A 20,389-nucleotide genomic window follows, 5' to 3' on the forward strand; every position below is an offset into this window, starting at 1 on the left:
GGAGCCCCCTCCTGTACCCTGAACTCCTCATTTCTGGCCCCACCCCAGAACCCACACCCCCAGCCGGAGCCCTCACCCCCACCCACACCCCAACCCCCAATTTTGTGAGCATTCATGGCCCACCATACAATTTCCATACCCAGATGTGGCCCTCGGGCCAAAAAGTTTGCCCACTCCTCTTCTAGACTGTTAGTGGCCTTCGCCGATAGGTTTAAGAGTCAGACAGTATCCTCATAAGGTTATCTATGTGGGTCTCCAAGTGCATAAGGCTATATTATGAGTTAACCAGAGGAGATCCACCTAGCCATGTTAGAGATCATTCCACTAGAACTCAGGCAGCCTCAGCTGCCTGTTTGAGGAATGTCCCTATTTCCAAAATGTGTAGGGCAGCTACGTGGAGCTCAGCCCACGTTTATACAAGACGCTATTTTTCAGTAGAGGCTTCCAGTTTGGATTTCCACTTTGGTAGGGCTGGCCTATAATCCTTGTTCCAGTAGGACTCCTAGCACCCACCTCTGAGCAAACAATCAATTACTTGTTAGACACCAAGACTGGGATCTATGTGGACAAAAATCGAAAAAGAAAGGATATTTACTTTATGGTAACTGTGGTTCCTCAAGGTGCTTTGTACACATGGATCCCACAACCTGCCTTCCATCCCTGCTACTACAGAGTCCTTATTCCTCTGGAATTCTGTACTGGCAAAGGAACTAAGGGCCTGCTCTCTGCCCTTTATGTCCTCAGGTGGGGAGGGGTGCAAGGATTTCTACGATGGAGGCATGCACCCAGCAGACACTGCTGGCCAAATGACTCCAATCTTGCATGTGTGGGACGCATGCATACCAAAAGTGAAATCCATGTGGACAAAACATCTTGAAGAACCACAGTTACTGTTAGGGAAGTAATTGTTCTTTTTTGGAGCAAATTTGAGGCCTTGGCTACACTTGGGGATTCACAGCGCTGCCGCGGCTCTCTCGCAGCGCTGCAAGTACTCCACCTCTCCGAGGGGAATAGCTTGCAGTGCTGCGAGCAAGCGTGCAGCGCTGCAGGCGCTGATTACACTGGCGCTTTACAGCGCTGCACTCGCTGCGCTCGGGGGGGTGCGTTTTCACATCCCTGAGCGCAGCAAGTTGCAGCGCTGTACAGTGCCAGTGTAGCCAAGGCCTGAGATTCTCTACCTTCATACTAAGTACCCTGGGAGCATTGGGAGTAATCTGATTTGCTGTGGGGAGTGAGTCAGGTCCTGATTTTGCAAGGTGTTAAGCACTACCTATGAGGTGCTAAGTACTTTAAACACATGTTAACTTCAGTGGAAATTTATGGTGTTCTGCATCTCACAGGCTGCACTCAGCACCTTGCAGGATCAAGTCTTGGGTGAGCACTGCACATCATTATGGGCACAGAATTGCTTGCCATAAAGTAGCTGCACTGGTAGCAAGGAGAACAAAGATCTTTAATGGGGAAAAATATGAATCCCAAATGAAGATATTAGAGGAATCCCTATAACTGAACATGCATGGATCTGTACTTCTTGAGAAGCCTGATTCAGTGCAAGACAAAATGATGAATACTGCCTCACCTGGTGATAAGTACATGGACCAAAATTCTCACACTTGAGTGCCCAAAGATAGGAACCAAAATCCATATTTAAATAAGTAGCTTGGTTTTCAGATGTGCAGAGTACTTACAGCTTCCCTGGGACATCAGTGGAACTTCCTGGAAGCTCTGGTTTCTGAGCAGCTCCTGTAAATCAGACCCCTTATTAAAATTTGGTACACAATTCTGGGCACCCAAAATAAACAACATAGAATTTGTCAAGTGAATTGATCCACCAATTCCAATACCCTGTCTGCAACAATGGCCACTAGTTGAAGTTGCAGAGGAAGGTTAAAATCACCCATAATGAACTGTGGCAATTTCACAGGGCTGTACTGGAGGAAGAAAATTCTTTTCTGATCCCTTTGGCAATCAGCTGTTGTCCCAGAGCATGAGAATCAATTGCCATAGTGTAAATAACTGCTCATTTATTTATTATCCAGTTTATTAAATCCACTTCATTAAACAACTTCAGTCTTTGACTCTGTGAACTTCTGTGGTAGAGAATGGTGCAGACTGAGTACATGTTGTGAAAAGTGCTTCCTTTTAACTGTATTCAGAGTAAATACCAATTCATTTCACTGAGTGACTCCTTGTTCTCATATTATAAGAGGAACTGATCAGTTATTACTCTGTGCTTCGAAGCCTCAATACCACAGTCAAGTCCCCTCTGGATTTTGCATTTTCAAAAATCACTCCACTTCTATACTCTTTCATACACACATACAGAATGGGAAGAGACTGTCTAGGAAGGAGTACGGCAGAAAGGGATCTAGGGGTTATAGTGGACCACAAGCTAAATATGAGTCAACAGTGTGATGCTGTTGCAAAAAAAGCAAACATGATTCTGGGATGTATTAACAGGTGTGTTGTGAGCAAGACACGAGAAGTCATTCTTCCACTCTACTCCACTCTGGTTAGGCCTCAGCTGGAGTATTGTGTCCAGTTCTGGGCACCGCATTTCAAGAAAGATGTGGAGAAATTGGAAAGGGGCCAGAGAAGAGCAACAAGAATGATTAAAGGTCTTAAAAACATGACCTATGAAGGAAGGCTGAAGGAATTGGGTTTGTTTAGTTTGGAAATTGGGTTTGTTTAGTTTGGAAAAGAGAAGACAGGTATCTAAAAGGGTGTCATAAGGAGGAGGGAGAAAACTTGTTCACCTTAGCCTCTAAGGATAGAACAAGAAGCAATGGGCTTAAACTGCAGCAAGGGAGGTCTAGGTTGGACATTAGGAAAAAGTTCCTAACTGTCAGGGTGGTTAAACACTGGAATAAATTGCCTAGGGAGGTTGTGGAATCTCCATCTCTGGAGATATTTAAGAGTAGGTTAGATAAATGTCTATCAGGGATGGTCTAGACAGTATTTGGTCCTGCCATGCAGGCAGAGGACTGGACTCAATGACCTCTCAAGGTCCCTTCCAGTCCTAGAATCTATGAATCTATGAATCTATATCTACGTCCTTCTGTTACTTCTCACGATCTTTCTGGCCGTTCCCTGAACATTTTCAGTCTTAGGCCTTGGCTACACTTACCCGCTAGTTCGGCGGCTGGCAATCGAACTTCTGGGTTCGACTTATCGCGTCTAGTCTGGACGCGATAAGTCGAACCCGGAAGTGCTCGCCGTCGACTGCGGTACTCCAGCTCGGCGAGAGGAGTACCGCGGAGTCGACGGGTGAGCCTGCCTGCCGAGTGTGGACCAAGGTAAGTTCGAACTAAGGTACTTCGAACTTCAGCTACGTTATTCACGTAGCTGAAGTTGCGTACCTTAGTTCGAATTAGGGGGGTAGTGTAGACCTGGCCTTAGCTATCTGTGTCTCAAAGTATAGTTCCACTAGTAGAGCACTCCCTCTGGAAAGAAATATGGTGAGGTGCAATAATAATTTTAATGAATGCGGGAATAATAAATCCGTCCTGTTGAAAACTTGCCAATCTCTTCTCCCCATATGCGAAGTATGCAGCTATTCTAGCCGTCTACCCATTCCTATCGTGGACACTGCAGAGTGGCGGCTAGGGACACAAATGCCTAGGGACAGATCTAACCAGGAGTCAGAAACTCCTATTATTTTTTCTTTTAAACACTCTATTTTATTTAGTATGAAGTACAGTACAGATTGGGCAAGACACATAACTAAAAGTCTACTAAATTCGTAGCCATAAAAATTTGTCATGGACTGAGAAATCTGGTCTCCCCCATGAAATCTGGTCTTTTGTGTACCTTTACACTATACTATAGGGTAAGAGTATACAAAAGTACACAGCGTTTCTCAAACCGGGGGTCCCGACCCAAAAGAGGATTGCAAGTTCTATTGTAGGAGGGGGTCGCAATATTGCTACCCTTACTTCTGCACGGCTTTCAGAGCTGGGCGGCCGGAAAGAGGTGGCTGCTAGTCAGATGCCCAGCTCTGAAGGCAGCACTGCCACTAGCAGCAATGTAGAAGTAAGGGTGGTATGGAATATACTATATGAATGCTACTTATGCTGTGATCAACCTGCAAAAAATGTGCGATTTCTCCAGTTTAAGTAGACCCCGGCACAAAATCTCTCTGCACATTAGTTTTCCTGTCTTTAAATTGGAAATAATAATACTGACTTTCTTAACTCACTGGGGTGATGAAAGGATTAACTAGTAAATGTTTATAAAGCTCTACACCCCATGTCTGTCTTCTCTATTTAGATTGTAAGCTCTCTGGGGCAGGGACCATCTACTATTCCGTATGCTTAGCACAATGGGGTCCCATTTTGGTTGGTCCTTTAGGCACTTTTGTAATAAACATGTTAAATAATAATAGTAAATCACCCTGGCCTGTATCCCACTCCTGAGGCAACCACCTATTAACCTCTCTTTATTATGAAAATCAGTCATTTAATACAACTCTTGTTCCTACCACCTAACAATTTTTTAATCCCTGACAAGTCTTTGCCTTTTGCCCCTTGGGTATTTTTTTCTTTTTACTACTTCTATGTACTACTTATGAAAAAATAAACACTGTTCTGGGCCACTGTAGATGGGAAGGTTTCAAAAATTATTCAATAGCATTTTTTTCATGCCAGTTATTGGACTAGATTCCTATCAACCAGGGGAACCTGGAGGGCAAGTCAAGGTCCAAACATTTCCCAGGGAGTTGTGGGTTGAAATCCTGACCTTATTGAAGTCAATAGGAGTTTTGTCATTGACTTCAGTTGTTCTCTTAACTGACACTGATCAGCTGCAAGTTTTTCATTGCTCGTAAATGCAAATAGCCAACAACTTCTGTTAATCTTCAAGGAAGATACAACTTTAGTAGGTTATCTAGATCTTAAACCCTTTGAGGACAGGTTTCAGAGTGGTAGCCATGTTAATCCGTATCAGCAAAAACAATGAGGAGTCCTTGTAGCACCTTCGAGACTAACAAATTTATTTGGGCATAAACTTTCATGGGCTAAAACCGGGTTTTAGCCCACAAAAGCTTATGGCCAAATAAATTTGTTAGTCTCTAAGGTGCCACAAAGTCTCCTTTGAGGATAGAAACCTTCTCTTCATGCCTGACAGTAATTGTCTTGCACAGTGTGGGTGCCATGCAAATGATAAATAAGTACCAGCAAATATCAAGGCTATCTTCAGTTCTTTTTTCTGAAAAAACAACAACCCTGTACGTTCATTTGCAAATGAAGTGCAGCACTTGACTTTCCAGCATGTTGCCAGTGTGTCCCTGTTATTACAAAGTAAAGGTGACCTGTTATGAATCAAACTGAGCCGGAAGAAGCAAAACTCTTGGGAGTTGAGAGTGCTGAGCACTTCCCCGGATTGCACCTCACAGACATGCTGGTGTGTGGTGTGATCTTTTACCTAGAAAAATAGAAGTGGTGGAGACAAACAAAACACTCTAGGAAGGTGGATTTAGTAGTGTCCTGCTGCAAAACTGTTACGAAGATTTACCAGCCTACACACAAAATACTCACCTGCTTTTTACCAGAATGATGGATGTTAATAATCACACTAACAATGTTTTATTCACCAGCCAAAATAAAAAACTTGAACCAGCAAAGGATTGAATTTTGAAAACAATGAACCAGATTTTGCTCTCACTTACATTGATGTAGCTTGGCTCCAGAGGAGTTACTCCTGAATTTCACCCATGTAAGTGACAGCAGTATCAGCTCCCTTGCCTGTTTTACTGTTATCTATGCACTATGTCAGGTTGGAATTTTGGACCATGTTCAGCACTTTCTGTGCAGGATCCTTGTTACCAGTTATTATTACTTTCCTGAAGAAACCCTCAAAAACAGCTTCAGGATTTACTACTCTGTTTGTAGGGTTGCTCTTCTGTAAATCTCAACTTGCAGTTATGTTGTTTTGTACGGTGATCTAGTTACAAGAAAAATCTTTCCCTTAACGAGGAACATCACTTTAATATTCCAGTGTAGTGGCCCAGTATCTTTCTTACAATGGCTCTGTGAAGTTCTAATGAACGCCATGGACAGTTTTGACATTAGACTAGTCAGAAGAATGGAAGCTGACACAGTTTGTATGAGGTACAACTAATTGAGGAAATACCTATCTGCTAGTGGATTGCAGCTGTTGCTTAATTCTAACACCTTTTCTTGGTGCTAACGTCATTTTAGGATTTTAAGGCTCTTGGGCACATATACAGAATGAGCCCTCTGATAATATTGTGATCTGCATGTGAGGATCTGTGGTAAGAATTTGGCTGTTTGATACTGCACAGAATTTGATCAGTAACTCAGGCAAATTTGCAGAAAGCAGAAAGAGGGTTTTGGCAAATGGGATTATGGATAAAGTCAAACAGGCTTTTTTACTTTTTGTGAATTTGAAAAATGTCTTCGTGGCTCAATATTCCTGAAGACAATGAAAGTATTTTCTGGCCTAACCTAAGTTTAATGTATTTTTCATTTTTAGTATTATAAAAAAACCCACTGTTCAATAATTATTTATCATTTTTATATTTTAAGGTGGGAACCTGCCCTCCGCATGACTCCAGATGAAGCAATGCAGCACACATGGATCCAGGAACCACGAATACATAAATCAAAACAAAATCCCCACTCTGCAAGTGAAAGCTCCTTCTTCACACTAGAGAAGAAGGAGAATGTACATAAACACACACTGCCTGGACAAGGAGGTGCAGTAGTCTGAATATTTGCAGTTCTTTATTCTTAATAATGTTTGTCTCTTGTACGTGTTGGCAGTTATGATTTCTAGAGGCCTTCATGTTTGAGGAAATAGCTTTGTTAAAAAGAAAGGATGAAGTAATGTAAAATGATGGAATGCTCCATAGAATCATTGGCCATACCCACAGCCACAGCATCCTCCATTGGCCACACTACCTCTTTCCTGCTTCTTTGGTAGAAACACAGAGTTACCCTCCGGGTCATGTGGTTTATCTGCAGCCCGACAAGGTAAATATAACAATTAAAGTCCCATAGGTTCATGCAGAAAGAGCCTTCATACAGTTATATTGGTAGAAAAATAATCAGAGACAGTATCTACAATCCATCCACAATGCACTTTAGTTCTTAGGGCAGAAAAAATGCATTGGGGTTGGTGGTTCTGCTCCTCTGAAATGCTGAGGAAATAATTGATTGGCCCTTTGCAGGTTTAATGTGGGCCTGCGGACACGTTACAGTTTCACACTGTTGTTTTATTTTATTTCGTACAGAAGAAAACACCTGTCAAGATATGGTTGATAAAGTAAAATGTGAAATGACTGAAAATCCTACTGCTGCAACTGAAAGACTAACTCTCAATGCACGTTCCTCAGACACAATGGAAAATAAAGCGCAGAACACAACCAAACAGGTTATTCCAGAGGAAGATCTGGAAAGCCCAGTGGAAAAAGCTATCAAAAGAGACAAAGCAGGACATAGTAGTGAAACAGCTCTTCACAAAAATTCAATGTTCTTACCACCAATTAAGTAACATTCTGCACAAGCAACTACTGGTCTGGTTTCTATACCTGCCTGGTATGTTTTGTAGGTAACCATTTAACTGTACAATATTCAAGAACATCATTTTAAATTATAACTCTCCACACATGGGCTGTGCACATTTGTAGACATTTTTAACCTAGATTAGTCCAGGTAACCAAAGCAGAATGTGCGTTGAACGTTCCTGAACGTTACCAACATTCTTGTTGTGATCAGAGATTCTTCACAACCCACAGCAATATTTTTAATAAAAAGGAGACTCTAGAGGTGGATAGAGACTTATTCTTGATATTATACTGGGCACTTGCATTTAAGGACTCCTGCTTCTTGGGAGTTAAAAGCCTAGAAACCGCAGAGATCATAGGGTCTGAATCTCACCCCATTTAAACCAATATAAATCATAAATAATTCTACTGAGGTTAGTGGATTTATACCAGTGTAAATGAGAGAAGAATCAAACTCATAGTGTCTCCCTCTCTGAGAGGGGAGAGTCAGATATGGGCCACTGGCAGAACCTCTGAACAGAATTAGAAACCCAAGTTAAGTTCTATAGTGAGGTGCAGACTGCAGACCAGGTATTTATAAAAGGCAACAGGAGAGAAGGCTAACAAGCCATGGTGTGCATTACACCCTTCTACAGGGACCCCATTCCCTTTTATATCAAACCAGAAGGGTGGATGAAAGAGAGAGTCAATGTCCAGGTGAATGAGCCCTCAAAGGGAGGCTGACTTAATTCATTACAAAATCAGATTTATATGACTGCCAGCCCCAGTCGTTAACCTATCTTTTGACATGGCTGTACAGCACCCAGCACAATAGGGATCTTATCCCTGACTGAGGCAATAGGTGTTACAAATAAGAGTAATAAGGGAGCTGTCCTGCAGGATACAGGGAATACCATCTCAGTGCTCTCACAGTGTTCCCAGAGCAGAAGAGCAATTGGGTGGGTTATTGGAGTCATACTATCACACATAGGCTCTACAGGCAGGAAAAAATCCTGCAGGACATAGGAATGATCATAACAATGATCTCACAAAGGACCAAGCCAGGAAACTGTCCTGTAGGATACAGGGTGACTGTATCAGTGACTTCCCAGAAGCCCCATACCAGGTGAGCTTTCCTACAGAATAGAGGGTTGACTGTATCAATGACCTCACAGAGGTGTTGGGCAGGTAAACTGTCCTGGAAGATATAGTATGCGGCCTATATCATGTATCTTAGAAAATGTTTGTGCTAAGGGCAAGGGTGCAAGGAACTGCTAAGAGCCAGCAAAGGCATGAAGGCAAGAGGATAAATTGGATGTCAGAGATAGAGAGAGCACAGAGTTCAGCAACTGGAACTGTTTGAAGTACTATCTACATACCATCAGGTTCCTGCTTGACACTGGAAACTATGGGAAGCCCATGAGTATTCAACTGAAATGCTGATTACCTGTCGGACACTGCTGATAGTTCTCACAACATTACCACCTGAAACATCCCTGCAATCAAACACTGAAAAACAGACTATCACCACCTTTAGAATTGTAGTTGAATGGCAGAGGGGGAATTCAGGCTGTTTGAATTTGATTATTATTCATTCTCCCTAGCTATTGTGCTTAGTGACTTAGATGCTTAGATTACTCTCATCTAAAATATCTGTTCTCCTCTCAGAGTTACGCTCTTGTATATTTGTCTGCTCCAATTTGGATCAAATTGGGACTGCAGCCATTCTTTACTGCACTGGAGTTCTCAGAATGAAACTACGGACACAGTTTGGCTCATTACGTCATTGCTGCAATTGCATTCTCTAATTGATCTGATTTGCAGAGACTATCTTCCCGTAGCTTTATTATATTCTCTGGCACGTAGACTGGTATCTCCCAACTTCTCAGTAAACCTGCTGTTGAATATCTCAAGAGAGTTCTCAGTGCTGAGAGTGATGTGACATAGAAAATCATCTGACACTGGAATTCAGTCTAACCTCTCACTGATCAGAGGCAGAGTCTATGTTGATGGTATTTGAGTATAGGTGCATGGCTCCATATTTCTTTCTTATTTTCCCTTCCTTGTTTCCACATTTTTCATGTTAAGTCATCAGCCTCCACATCCATCTCAACCATGGTCAGCTCCTTCACTCTCGCCAGACAGTGTCTCCTTTAGTTAAGGATCAGATTCATGCTCAGGGACCACAGTGATGAGCATTGGGTATAAATCCCTAGAGAGGCAGGCAGTCAGCTCTTCCCTTCAGGTGCCTCCACTGCCCTCAAGTTCTCCTGCTGAACAGAAAAGAGTGGGTATGGCCTATCATGTACATGTAGCCCTCCTGTTCTTCATGCAGTAAAAGGGGTCTCTAAAATACAAAAAAAAACCAGGAGTACTTGTGGCACCTTAGAGACTAATCCAAAATACAGAGCACGCCTGTGGTCAGTGCTCTGCTCATTCTACCGAAGAACAGGCAAAGTGACAAATTGTTGCAAGCCAAAAGAACACCTGAATGACCCATAGTTCGAGAAGCCCAATTTACAGACCTTATTTTATCCCTATAGTTTTAAATGTACATTATCTTTCCTTTTTTATAGTTCTTTCTTTAAAAATGCATTACGGAACCTGTTGTCTGTAAATAATAATCACACTGTGCCCTTTTGTAGCACCTTGTACTCAAGAACTAAAGGCATTTTGCAGATATATATTAAGCGCCACAACACCCCTCCCCCCATTAGGCTGCATAAGTATTATTAGGGCCGTTGATTAATCACAGTTAATTCACGTGATTAACTAAAAAAAATTAATCGTGATTAAAAAAATGAATCACTATTAATTTCAGTTTTAATTGCATTGTTAAATGATAGAATACCAACTGAAATTTATTACATATTTGTGGATGTTTTTCTACATTTTCAAATATATTGATTTCAAATTCAACACAGAATACAAAGTGTACATTGCGCACTTTATATTATTATTTTTGATTACTAATATTTGCACTTGTAAAAATGATAAACATAAGAAATTCACCTCATACAAGTACTGTAGTGCAATCTCTTTATTGTGAAAGTGCAACTTACCAATGTAGATTTTGTTTTTGTTACATAACTGCACTCAAAAACAAAACAATGCAAAACTTTACAGCCTACAAGTTCATTCAGTTCTACTTCTCATTCAGCACATTGCTAAGACAAACAAGTTTGTTTACATTTACAGGACATAATGCTGCCTACTTCTTATTTACAATGTCACCAGAAACTGAGAACAGGCATTCGCATGGCACTTATGCTTCCATGCTGATGAAACTTGTTAAACAAATAGTGCGTTAATTAAATTTGTGACCGAACTCCTTGGGGGAGAATTGTATGTCTCCGGCTCTATTTTACCTGCATTCTGCCATATATTTCATGCTATAGCTGTCTCGGATGATGACTCAGCACATGTTGTTCATTTTAAGAACACTTTCACTGCAGATCTGACAAAACGCAAAGAAGGTACCACTGTGAGATTTCTGAAGATAGCTACAGCACTCGACCCAAGGTTTAAGAATCTGAAGTGCTTTCCAAAATCTGAGAGGGATGAGGTGTGGAGCATGCGTTCAGGAGTCTTAAAAGAGCAACAGTCCAATGCGAAAACTACAGAACCCGAACCACCAAAAAAGAAAATCAACCTTCTGCTGGTGGCATCTGACTCAGATGATGAAAATGAAGATGCGTTGGTCTGCGCTGCTTTGGATTGCTATCAAGCAGAACCCGTCATTACCATGGATGCATGTCCTCTGGAGTGGTGGTTGAAGCATGAAGGGACATATGAATCTTTAGCGCATCTGGCATGTAAATATCTTGTGACGCCGGCTACAACAGTGCTATGAGAACAACTGTTCTCACGTTTCAGGTGACATTTTGAACAAGACGTGGGCAGCATTATCTTCTGCAAATGTAAACAAACTTGTTTGTCTGAGCAATTGGCTGAACAAAAAATAAGACTGAATGGACTTGTAGGCTCTAAAGTTTGACATTGTTTTATTCTTGGATGCAGTTATTTTTTGTACATGATTCTACATTTGTAAGTTCAACTTTCATGATAAAGAGATTGCACTACAGTACTTGTATTAGGTGAATTGAAAAATACTATTTCTTTTTTTTTACAGTGCAAATATTTATAATAAAAATAAATATAAACTGAGCACTGTACACTTCATATTCTGTGTTGTAATTGAAATCAATATATTTGAAAATGTAGAAAACATCCAAAAATATTTAAATAAATGATATTCTATTATTGTTTAACAGTGCGATTAATCACACGATTAATCGTGATTAATTTTTTTAATTGCTTGACAACCCTAATTATTATCCAAAGTCACACAGCAGTCAATGCCAGAGCCAAGAATGGAACCTAGGAATTCTGACTCTGACTCCCTGTTCTCTCTCCTACTTGATCTTAAATTAAATTATGTATAATTTACTTAATGTTGCTAAATATATTGTCATGTTACTCATGTAATATTCTTAAAACAGTACATTCTTAAAACAACAAAAGAAGCAGTCATTTATGCCTTTGCACCCTGGTTATTAGATCCTCATTTAATACTGTGAGACATGGGTGCCAGGTTTGTATAATTTTTGTTGGTGCCCAGAATGGGTCCAAGCAGAGCCATCCTGTCCATAGGACAGACCGGGGCAACCGCCTCAGGCCCTGCACTTTGGGGGGCCCCGCGTTTCAGTGGGATGCAGGGTCCAGGGCAGCCTGGGGAGGGTTAGCGGGGGGCCTGGCGCCACAGCAGTGAGCAGCCTGGCCCCAACCCTCCCCGCTCTGCTCTGCCCCGCCCCGCTGGCTCCCAGCATCACTCGGAGGAGGGGGCAAAATCTGGAAAGAGGTGGGGTGGAGGCAGGGGCTGGGGGGAAGGGGCAGAGTGGGGGCGGGGGGCGGATCAGGGGTGGGAAGAGGCGGGGCGGGGCAGAGCGGGGTGGGCTGGGGCCTGATCACTCACTGCTGCTGGTGCCAGGCCCCCCGCTAACCCCACAGTCCGTCCTGGACCCCGTGTCCTCCTGAAGTGCGGGGCACCCCCAAAGCATGGGGCCTCCAAAGGGAGGAGCCCGGGGAAGTTGCCCCAGTCTGTCCTATAGACAGGACGGCTCTGAAAATATAAGCCCAACACTGGTGGAACCGGGACCACGTTCCTGAATATTGGTGGAGCACAGGCACCACGGGTCCATATAACTCACTGCCTATGCTCTGAGGCCATCTAGTGTTGGAAGTGGTTTCACATTTGAATTTTGAGGGGTGTATTATTTACTGCAATTTTTCAGATTCTCTGTTTAACAATATTATACCAATTGCTCCCCCAAAATAGTATTCTAGCCACCTTAGTAGTCTGAGCACAATGTAACATTGGGAAGGTCTCTGTTTGTATCTAGAATCTGATACTTATTCCACAAGCTAGCAGTGGCAGGGTGTGCTGCATAAGCAGCATGCGTAGCCCTGTTTTAGGAGCAAAGTTCACCACTGGCAGGAAGAGAACCCAGGAGTCCTGAAACCCAGCCTCCCTCTGCTCTAACCCACTAAACCTCAACTCCCTCCCAGGCCTGCCTCTACTGCTATCTCCTCCCCGAAGGCAAGGCCCGGGTGGCTGGGGAGAGGTGTGGGCTGGCTGAGCTCCCCTGGGGGAGGAGGGCTGTGGATAGCTGAGGTCGCAGCTCACCCAGCCGTGCAGGTTGGCGGGAATGTGCTGCAGGGGGAAAATGTGACTTAGGGTTGATTTTGCAATGCTCGGGGCTGTGAAATCTCCCATCTGCATCACGGGGCAGGCTTGGGTGACCTCTCTAGAGCAGTTATTTGCCAACCTGCCTCCCGTTCCCACAGCCAGCTGCTTCATCGCTGCTCTGTTCACAGCAGCATATGCCTGGGCACCATGTGGGTGCCCCTGCCCCTCTGCCTGCTGTCTGCTCTCCTGGCCACAGGTGAGTCCCATCCGTCCCCGTGCACAGGGAACCAGGCACTGCAGGGGGTGGGAATTCACCCGGGGAATGTGACACTTTTGATGACAGATTCTTGAGTCAGGATGGAATTTGTGGCTAAAATCAGCAAGAGGAAAACCCGGGGCCACGTTCCCCGGCTGACTCAGAGACAGCAGGGATTTGACTCTGGGACTTGCGCATCCCACACGAGGGCACTGTCCAGTGGGCTGTGGGTCATGCTGGGGTGACGGGGTCATCCTCTGAGTCCATCTGTCCTTCCTCCTCGTTCCTCCTCCATGTTACCTGTCAGCTCTGTGTTCTTGGGGAACCAGGGCGCAGTATCCAGCCTGTCTGACTCACGACAGACACACACACACCCCAGCCTCTGCTTGAACCAAAACCGATCAGAAGAAAGACTTACAGAAAGCAATGAAAAGGCAGTGGGAGACACACCTAAACCCCTCCCGAGGAGAGTGACAGGATAAAGGAAACTCCCCCTAGCCTCATTTGCATTGAAGGTGGGACAGGAAGGCATCCCCATTAGCATACAGAATGGAGAACAGAGATTCCAAGGCAAGAACTGCATTGAACTCTGGGACCAGGAAAGCAGGGAAGCACTGCATGATGGGGGATCTCTGCTCCAGATGTTAATGAACCTACTCCTGCACACACCCAGCTCAGTAGTTATCAGACCAGTTCTAGTAATAAATCCTTTATTGGTATCCAAAATACTGAAGCTGCCTAACTGCACTGTGAGCTCCCTGGAAGGAACACCGCCCATAGTCAGGAATGAGCAGTTCCTATTGTCTAGCCTGAATAAAACAACTTTGGTGTACTCCCTTGAGCCATCAGTTTACCCACAAACAAATCTAGTGTTCTCCCTTGAACCATTTCTCCCTGGTGCTAAGGTTGAAGTGATGTTTCCAGATGAAAGCTCTTAAAAAAACCCAAAGTGGATCAATTATTCTTTCTTTCTTTCTTTCAAAAAATTATGTTCATGTATTGAATTTAAACTCTCCCAAAATCTGGAGAGAAAAGAGTTAACGATCACGGGATTGCTTCACCCAGCCGGGTATCATAGCATGCATGCTGGAGGTGTACAGCCATCAATCAAAAGGGTTAACAATCATAAATCAAATTCTGAAGAAGAGAATTGACATGACCATGGATGAAAAGTGGTCTAGGAACTTGATCGTAGCTGAGCTAATGTTACTCTGAGAGGCAGAGTCCTCGAACAGCAAGTCAGGGGGAGGCAATACGGTCACCCCAAATCCAGGCAGAAACCCCTCTTTAGAGCAGTGTAATTCTTTTTTTCTGTCTACACAGATGTGTGGTGTTTCTTTGCACATGCGACTAATACCCCGGATAGCCAGCTGTGCAGCTTAAAAATCACTCTAGCCACAGACACTCAGGCAGCAAACAGACTTGTCTACAGTTTTGAAGAAGACACAAATAACCAGTTAGTAAGATGCCTTTCCCCATACGTTGAGTTGAATGGAACTTGGCAGAGTTGGGACAAAAGCACATAGAATTTCTCCAATATCTACCTGCCCACACGTTCAGTGAGGTGGTGTTGGTGGCAAGAACTACCAGAGTGCCAACTCTTGGTTCCTAGTGGTATTTATCCCATGGGCACTGCCTCGGAGGGGTCAGGAGCTGGGATTTGAACTAAGAAGGGATTTTTCAAATCTCCAGGAAGTGCTCTGCTATGTGAGGTGTGTAAGTCCAAAAAGGAATTGAGCTCTGGCCCCCTGCAGCTCTGCGCCCCCTTGCGTGGGACCTGCCTCATTGGTGTGGCAGGGTTCAACCTGGGTGAGTGAAACAAGATTCCTACTAAGTGTAGATGCAATTGTCCTCCTGGACCCAGGGCTAGAACCTGTGAATCCTGGCTCCCAGCCCTCTCCCCAATCTAACCACTAGAGCCCACTCCCCTCTTGGAGCTGGGTCTCCTCAGTCTGGGAAGATAATGTAATAGATGGGGGATGGGATGAGCTGGGGAATTGCAGTGGGTGGATGGGGGGACTGGATAGGATAGAAGAGAGGATTCTGTCAGGGGGGTGGTAGATACGATGAGATGGGGGTTGGATAGGTAGATACAAAGAGGGTGGATGGAGCAGCTGTGGGGGCACTGGGGAGCTAAGAAGTGATTCTCCATTTCCCTTCCACAGGGGCAAACTTCTTTTGCTATGTGGCTAAGTCGTGCCTGGCACCCAAGAGCTATGAGGCCGGCCCCTTTACAGAGACCTTCCCATGCAATATCACCATGCGGGTGAACATCGCCTACTGTGACACTGATGGCTGCAACGCCGGGGCCATCCCAGGTGTGTGTCTGCTGCAAACCTAGACCCCCTACTCTGGCCACACCTGCATGGAGAGAAGTCAGGAGTCTTGGCTCCCAGCCCCTGCCCCCACTCTAACTACTAGACCCCATTCCTCTCCCAGAGCCAGTGATGGAACCCAGAAGTCCTGGCTCCCAGCCCTCCCACTCTAACCACTAGACCCCACTCTCAGCGCTGGGATCGAGCCTAGCATCTGGTGACTCCCCACACCTGTTTCCTTTTGTGCATTGGCTGAATAAAACATGTGATGGGCCAAAGAGGTCGCCTCTATTCTGTGCGCAAGAAAACTGGTAGCAAGAGAATCTAGGAGTCCTGAAACCCAGCCCTCCATGCTCTAATTCACCTGATCCCACTCTTCTCCTAGAGCTGGGGATAGAACCCAGGAGTCCTACCTCCCAGCCTCCTCTGCTCTAACCCACTAAACCTCAACCCCCTCCCAGGACTGCCTCTACCTCCTCCCCAAAGGCAAGGCCCAGGTGGCTGGGGAAAGGCGCGGGCTGGCTTAGCTGCCTCTGGGGAAGGAGGCTGTGGGCACTTGAGGCAGTGGCTTACCCAGCCATGCCAGTGGGTGGGAATATGACGGAGGAGGGAAATGTGCCTCCGGGTTAATTTCACAATGCTTAGGGCTGTGAAATCTCCCATCTCCATCATGGACAGCCTCAGGTGACCTCTCCAGGGCAGGTATTTGCCAAAGTGCCTGCCATACCCACAACGTCAGCTGCTTCATCACTGCTCTGTTCATGGCAGCAAATGCCGGGCACCATGTGGGTGCTCCTGTCCTTCTGCCTGCTATCCGCTCTGCTGGCCATAGCTGAATCCATCCATTCCTGGGCACAGGGAGCCAAGACCTCTGGAGTTTAGGACTGACAGGCATCCGGTTTTCGACCAGAACATGTGGTCGAAAAGGGACATTGGCGGCTCCATGCTGACCAGGCCGTTAAAAATCCAGTTGGCGGGGCTAAGGCAGCCTCCCAACCTGCCCTGGCTCCGCTCAGCTCCCGGAAGCAGCTGGCACATCCAGCCTCTAGGCACAGGGGCAATCAGGGAAGCACCGTGTGCTGCTCCTGCCCCCAGCGCTGCTATGGGTACAGCTGTGGGTGCAGAACCTGCAGGTGCAGAGCCACCTGGCCAGCCCTGTGCCTAGGAGCTGGACATGCCGGCCACTTCCAGGAGCCGCACGGAGTCAGAGCAGGCAGGAAGCCTGCCTTAGCCCCGCTGCGCCACCAGCTGGGAGTTGCCTGAGGTAAGCACCAACCAGCCAGAGCATGCACCCCGAACCCTAACTCCCTCCCAGACCCTGCACCTCCACCCGCACCCCAGCCCCGTGCCCCAGATCAGAACCTCCTCCCACACCCTAACTCCCCAGGGCCGGCAGGGAGCTGTGAGCCCCAGCCTGGTATCCTCCCCTTGTGCTGCTCGGTAAGGGAGGGAGGGCTGCAGTTCATCTCCCATGGGCAGCTGCTGGGTCCTGCTTCTCTTTTGGGAGGGGGTGTTGTGGTTTCCTTTTGTGCATTGCATGACTGAATAAAGTGTGTAATGGAGCAAAGAACCACCTTTTTTTCTGTTCACAAGAGATTATTCCTGAGGGAATACTGTGCCAAAAAATTAAAAATTCTGCGCACAATATTTTAAAACTGCAAAATTCTGCAAATTTTGTCAATAAATAAATGTGGAGGCTCCAGTGTGGCAATGGAGAGCACAGGTCACTGGCTGCATGGAGATGGGAGATCACCCTGCAGCCTCCCCTTTCCCCCAGGACAGGGGCTCGGCGGTGAGGTTGCACCCGACCTGACACAGTACAAGGGCTGGGCCTGCCCCAGAAACACACCCAGAAAAACCACGTATGGGCAGGCAGGCTCAGCCCAGCAAGATCCAAGTGTGAGGGGTGGTAGTACTGTTTCCATATTTTCCTTGCAGAAATATCAGAATGAAATCCCCCATACTGCTACAGGTGGCAGACACAGAGACACTGAAGATTTACAGTATTTTCCAGGGAGAGGTTGTAGGAATGCCTAACTGCTAGACAAAGTCATTCTACAATTTCAATACTGTGATCCATGCAAGGATGTCATGTGTGTTGTGGGAATTAATTATTTAATGTTTAAGTGCATTGAATGTGTAAAGTGCTAAGCATTATTATTCATGACAAAGACACTTTAGTCCTGACTTGTACTTTGTTAGGGCAGTAATCACTGTGGTGATTCATGTCCACACTACCCTCCTTCTATCGGTGGGGAACAGGGAGCCGGGAGCCTCCAGGCAGCAGCCAGGCTCCCTGCAGGAAGCCAGGAGCCCAGGCCTTAGAGGAACTTTTAATATTTTGTGCCTTATTTGCCCTGCTACTATATATATTGTATCTACTACCAAAAACAATTTTGTGCAGGAAAACTTGAGTAACATCCTTCATGTAGTAAATAACAAAAGAAGATCTGAGTCTTGAAGCAAACAACAGCTGCATCAGTTAGATCACTTTGAGCTTTGTTGAAACACACAGATTAAGATCTATTACATAGAATATTAAAGGATAGTGCTGCTTTGAAAAGTGATTCTAAAAAATGATATAAAACTGTTCCACGTTTATTGTGTCTCCGTGACTCTAGGTCAAATCTGCTGAATTTATAAGCACAGAGATGGATTGTCTAGCTGCTGTCCTTCCAGACTCATATGGAAATCTGAGTCAAAATGGGTTTTTCTTCCTGGCTCAAGCATCCCCAACAATAAAGGTTCTGCAGTTAACACTTGTTAACAAGGCAGTGGTCAATGCATGAGGCAGAATGGGATCCAGCTCCTTCTTTCCAAGCTGCAGTGGCTCTACAGGGAAAACAGGAGTAAGTAGCAAGATCTTATTTGGCCATGTCTATACTACCACTTATGTTGGCAAAATTTATGTCACTCAAGGGTGTGAAAAAAACACACAGCTGAGCAACATAAGGTATGCCCGCAGAAGGGTAGTGTGACAGCACTGTGTCGGCAGGAGAGCTTCTCTCACCAACATAGCTACCACCTCTTGTTGGGGGTGGTTTAATTATATTGATGGGAGATAGAGCAGCTGCATGAGAGATCTTACAGCGGTGCAGCTACATCGGTAGAGCTGTGCCGCTATAAACTCTCTAGTGTAGACATAGCCTTAGTCGACAAACTCAGCAGATATGACTCAGAACACACACACGGAGGAGATCTGCCAAGTAAGCGCCCATTGTCACAATCTCTTTTCACCATATACCCACATTAACACTCTTGATCCGCGAGGCAGTAGGTAAAGATGAAAAATCTTCTTTTATGTGGCAACTCCATCCTGCAGATAAATGTTTTCCCATAATTGTGTGGTAAAACAATCCCATTCAACTGCCCATTGGCACATCTCAAGCAAAGCAATCTAAGGGCTCCACTAGCTCCAGAAATTTGTCAGATGAGACACACATAGGAACCCCTTCAGGCACCAGGCCCAGGGTAAGAGGGATGCAGGGGGGGTCATAGGGCAGGGGTGACAGGCCCCTGGGTGAGAGGGATGGGCGGGAGTCATGGGGCAGGGGCGATGGGCCCCAGGATGAGGAATGATGCGGGGTTTGTGGGGCAGGGGCGACGGGCCCCAGGGTGAGAGGGATGGGAGGGGTTGTGGGGCAGGGGCTACGGGCCACAGGGTGAGAGGGATGGGGGGGGTTGTGGGACAGGGTGATGGGCCCCAGGGTGAGAGGGATGCAGGGAGGGGGGTTGTGGGGCAGGGGTGACAGGCCCCAGGGTGAGAGGGATGGGAGGGGTTGTGGGGAAGGGGCGACGGGCCTCGGGGTGAGAGGGATGGGGGTGGGTTGTGGGGCAGGGCGACGGGCCCCGGGGTGAGAGGGATGGGGGGGGTTGTGGGGAAGGGGCGACGGGCCCCGGGGTGAGAGGGATGGGGGGGGGTTGTGGGGAAGGGGCTACGGGCCCCAGGGTGAGAGGGATGCGGGGAGGGGGGTTGTGGGACAGGGCGACGGGCCCCAGGGTGAGAGGGATGGGGGGGTTGTGGGACGGGGTGACAGGCCCCAGGGTGAGAGGGATGGGGGGGGTTGTGGTGAAGGGGCGACAGGCCCCAGGGTGAGAGGGATGGGTGGGTTGTGGGGCAGGGGCGACGGGCCCCGGGGTGAGAGGGATGGGGGGGGTTGTGGGGAAGGGGTGACGGGCCCCGGGGTGAGAGGGATGGGGGTGGGTTGTGGGGCAGGGGCGACGGGCCCCGGGGTGAGAGGGATGGGGGGGGTTGTGGGGAAGGGGCGACGGGCCCCGGGGTGAGAGGGATGGGGGGGTTGTGGGGAAGGGGCGACGGGCCCCGGGGTGAGACGGATGGGGGGGGTTGTGGGGAAGGGGCGACGGGCCCCGGGGTGAGAGGGATGGGGGGGGTTGTGGGATGGGGCGACGGGCCCCGGGGTGAGAGGGATGGGGGGGGTTGTGGGGATGGGGCGACGGGCCCCGGGTGAGAGGGATGGGGGGGGTTGTGGGGAAGGGGCGACGGGCCCCGGGGTGAGAGGGATGGGGGGGGTTGTGGGGAAGGGGCGACGGGCCCCGGGGTGAGAGGGATGGGGGGGTTGTGGGGAAGGGGCGACGGGCCCCGGGGTGAGAGGGATGGGGGGGGT

General features: G+C 46.7%; 1 protein-coding gene and 1 long non-coding RNA gene across 3 annotated transcripts in view; both read left to right on the forward strand.

Annotated features, from left to right (window-relative positions):
• The window catches only part of DYRK4 (dual specificity tyrosine phosphorylation regulated kinase 4), a 74,352-nt gene extending 64,055 nt beyond the window's left edge, over positions 1-10,297 (forward strand). The window contains exons 15-16 of the mRNA XM_005307856.5: positions 6,546-6,715; positions 7,253-10,297. Of these exons, the coding sequence (XP_005307913.4) occupies positions 6,546-6,715; positions 7,253-7,512 (430 nt within the window). The 3' untranslated portion in view covers positions 7,513-10,297. The remainder of the gene's footprint in view (positions 1-6,545; positions 6,716-7,252) is intronic.
• A 2,712-nt stretch (positions 10,298-13,009) lies between these two features.
• Positions 13,010-18,508, forward strand: LOC112060306 (uncharacterized). Of its 2 annotated transcripts, XR_010601662.1 has the most exons (4): positions 13,010-13,449; positions 15,142-15,258; positions 15,615-15,767; positions 18,386-18,508. It is a non-coding gene; the product is annotated as an uncharacterized LOC112060306 (long non-coding RNA). The 2 variants fall into 2 exon arrangements; XR_010601661.1 differs by lacking the exon at positions 18,386-18,508 and having other exon boundaries at positions 15,615-16,257.
• The last annotated feature ends 1,881 nt before the right edge of the window (positions 18,509-20,389 follow it).

Source organism: Chrysemys picta, chromosome 1 (assembly GCF_011386835.1).
Source record: "Chrysemys picta bellii isolate R12L10 chromosome 1, ASM1138683v2, whole genome shotgun sequence".
NCBI classification, from domain to species: Eukaryota; Metazoa; Chordata; order Testudines; family Emydidae; genus Chrysemys; species Chrysemys picta.